The 2,936-nt window shown below is 31.0% G+C and overlaps 1 protein-coding gene across 1 annotated transcript in view; it reads left to right on the top strand.

The window, feature by feature from the left end:
* LOC112211723 (zinc finger protein Xfin-like) overlaps positions 1–2,936 on the top strand; it is a 57,848-nt gene that overhangs the window by 53,684 nt on the left and 1,228 nt on the right. Inside the window, exon 5 of the mRNA XM_067052837.1 lies at positions 2,299–2,930. Coding sequence (XP_066908938.1) covers positions 2,299–2,930 — 632 coding nt within the window. The remainder of the gene's footprint in view (positions 1–2,298; positions 2,931–2,936) is intronic.

Below are 2,936 nucleotides of genomic sequence, written 5' to 3'. Positions count from 1 at the left end.
ATTTTTTAATTTTTTTATTTATTTATTTTTTTCTTCCGATCAAGTTATATTTTTGTCAGTAAATTTTGTGATTTTAAAAACTGGAACACCAATTCTATTGCCTTATCATCGTCTCCAATGGTTTTTGAGTAGTGAAGGACGTAGTGAATGAATTTTACCTAGTTATTCCTAAATTAAAAAAATATTATAGTTATTATCATATTTCTGTGTCTTTCTCTTATTATTTTTCATTTTTCGTCATATTTTTATGACTACTTCCTCTATAAACGACGTATTTGAAATTGAAATATAACCGTTAAACGGCTGGCCACCTTCCCTCCACTCCTCCATGCTTCCGATTTATTGTCACCTTCTGTTCAACCTTTCGGTTTGAACAGGTTGGTGGTCCTGATTTGTTATTCTTTCAAGATGTTTATTTAATATCTACTTTTTTCTTCATTTTTTTTTTCATATACATTTTTTAATTATTTATTTTATATTATCTCCTGTAATTTTTTAACTGTATATTTTTCGTTGTTTTTTTTTTTAATTTTATTCTTACCATTGTTACTTATTTTTTTTATTCTTATCATTGTTTATTCAGGTTTATTTTGTGTTAATATTATTGTATATTTTCCTTCCTTTTATTTATATGTAATTTCTTATCACTTTATTTTTACACAATATTTGTCCTACCTCAAATTACCTTATTGTATCTTACTGTTGTAATGTTCTTAGTTTTTTGTATGTTTTTAGCCCTGATGAAGCCATGCAAAGTGGGGCGAAACGTCGGACATTAAAAAGTTATAAGCTATTTGTTCTATTTTTGACCGCAACCCTGACCATCTTATCTTATATTTATTATTTAGTTTTGAGCTAGCATGATCCTAAATAGCTAGGAAAAATGTAACTGGCTTTGCAGGACCTCAGAGCTGCCTTTGGCTCACTCAAGTGGCCCTGTATTTATATGGGAGGCTTGAAGTGCGAAAAATTTGCTAGTTCCCTGAATTGAGACAGTTAAATCACCCTATCTGTATCCTTTGTATCGTAAGAATAAATGAGTCAAAACCTTTCCGTATAGCTCGAAGTTTTGAACTAAATTTTCATTCTCTCATTTGAAAAAATGAGGTTAATTCCTAAATAACACAACAACTGAAAACATTTATTTTTTTTTCACAACCATTAATTTGAAGCAGTTAAAACTGGCCAATTGAACTGAAATAACCGATAACTGGGTGTTTTATAACAATTCTTTTCCAGGACGCCTGGAAGTGAAAATTAGTATAAACAATTACCCTTCCTAATAGTTTCGGTTCAAATGACAGGAAGATTTATACATTATTTAAAAGGTGTAGTGAAAAAATCTTCTTTGTTTATATTTCTTTATCATTCATCAGTGGCAACGGTTTGTGGCCATTTCCCCATCATCAGGCACAGTTTAATTGTTGCTAATCGTTAATTTGTTTAGATACTTTCAAGGTCTCTCCTTATTTAGTCTACAATTGCTATTCGCTGTGTTCTATTATGTGTACTTATTAAAATCTGTATACATAAATTTAAAATAGGGAGACTCTAGCTTAATAAACTATGTAATTGTCATAAAGTATTTAACAATGAGGTAGTTTTCGAAGTACTAGGCACCATGAATTTAGACTCATTATTTTAATTGTATCTAAATAAATTTAATAGTAACAATATAATTTAAAGTGTAGACTAAATCAGAAGAAACCTTTAATGTATCTTAATAAATAAATTAAAGTAGTAAGCAACAATTAAACCGTGCCTTATAATGTAGCGATGGCCACCAACCAATACCTCCAAATGAATGATATATAAATAAATTTAAATGTGGAAGATGCCCATCAATAGAATCCCAAAACTTACATAGGAAGCAAAGGCTGAGGGAAAACGGAACAGAGGTGTCACTGTGGGACCAAAGTCAAGAATTTGGCAATAGATAGAGATAGTATTAAGAGATGCATGAAGGCCTTACCAATACCATAAGGTATAGGGTTGGGTAAAGAAAAGGAAGACGTGGGGTGAAACGTTGGCTCATATAAAATAGTACAAATATTTATTATTTGAGTTTTATTTGACCGCAACCAGACCATATTCTATTCATTAAAACTATTTAGATTTGTTAAATCATTGACATAAAGTTAAAATGATTAGGTGGCCCAATTTGAGGTCTGAACAACAGATTATTCAATATTATTAATACCACTTTTTAATTTTGTTTTTATTACCGCATTCCTGGGTCGTCTTAATTTAGCATAAGATCAACCATCTATATGTAGAATTATATTTATTGTTTCACAGATCTTGATCACTTACAAAATGAGATACATCAGATTAACATTCCTGTTATTCATCATCATGCTCAGGAGAAGGCTTATCAATGTCAACATTGTGACTCCAAAGGAAGCATACCATTCGGTTATAAAAAACATATAATGCCTTGTAATTCAGTCGAAAAGCATCAACAGTGCCCTCATTGTGAACATAGAACAGTTGAACTTAGTAATTTAAAACAACACTTAATGACCCATCATACTGGTAAGAAGTCTCATCAATGTCCTCATTGCGAATATAAAGCTGTTCATGTTAGTAATTTAAAAAAACACATTATGGCCTGTCATACTGATGAGAAGCCTCATCAATGTCCTCATTGTGAACATAGAACAGTTGAACTTAGCAGTTTAAATAAACACATAATGACCCGTCATACTGATGAGAAGCCTCGTCAATGTCCTCATTGTGAATATAAAGCTGTTCAATTTAGTAATTTAAAAAAACACATTAAGGCTCGTCATACTCATAAGCAGCCTCATCAATGTCCTCATTGTGAATATAAAGCTGTTCAAGTTAGTAATTTAAAAAAACACATTATGGCCCGTCATACTGATGAGAAGCCTCATCAATGTCCTCATTGTGAATATAAAGCTGTTCAAGTTAGT

This window comes from Halyomorpha halys, unplaced genomic scaffold (assembly GCF_000696795.3).
Source record: "Halyomorpha halys isolate HHAL.00 unplaced genomic scaffold, Hhal_1.1 Scaffold1298.1, whole genome shotgun sequence".
NCBI classification, from domain to species: Eukaryota; Metazoa; Arthropoda; class Insecta; order Hemiptera; family Pentatomidae; genus Halyomorpha; species Halyomorpha halys.
The sequence above is the reverse complement of the archived record's forward strand: the minus strand, read 5'-3'. Positions and strand labels throughout refer to the sequence as shown.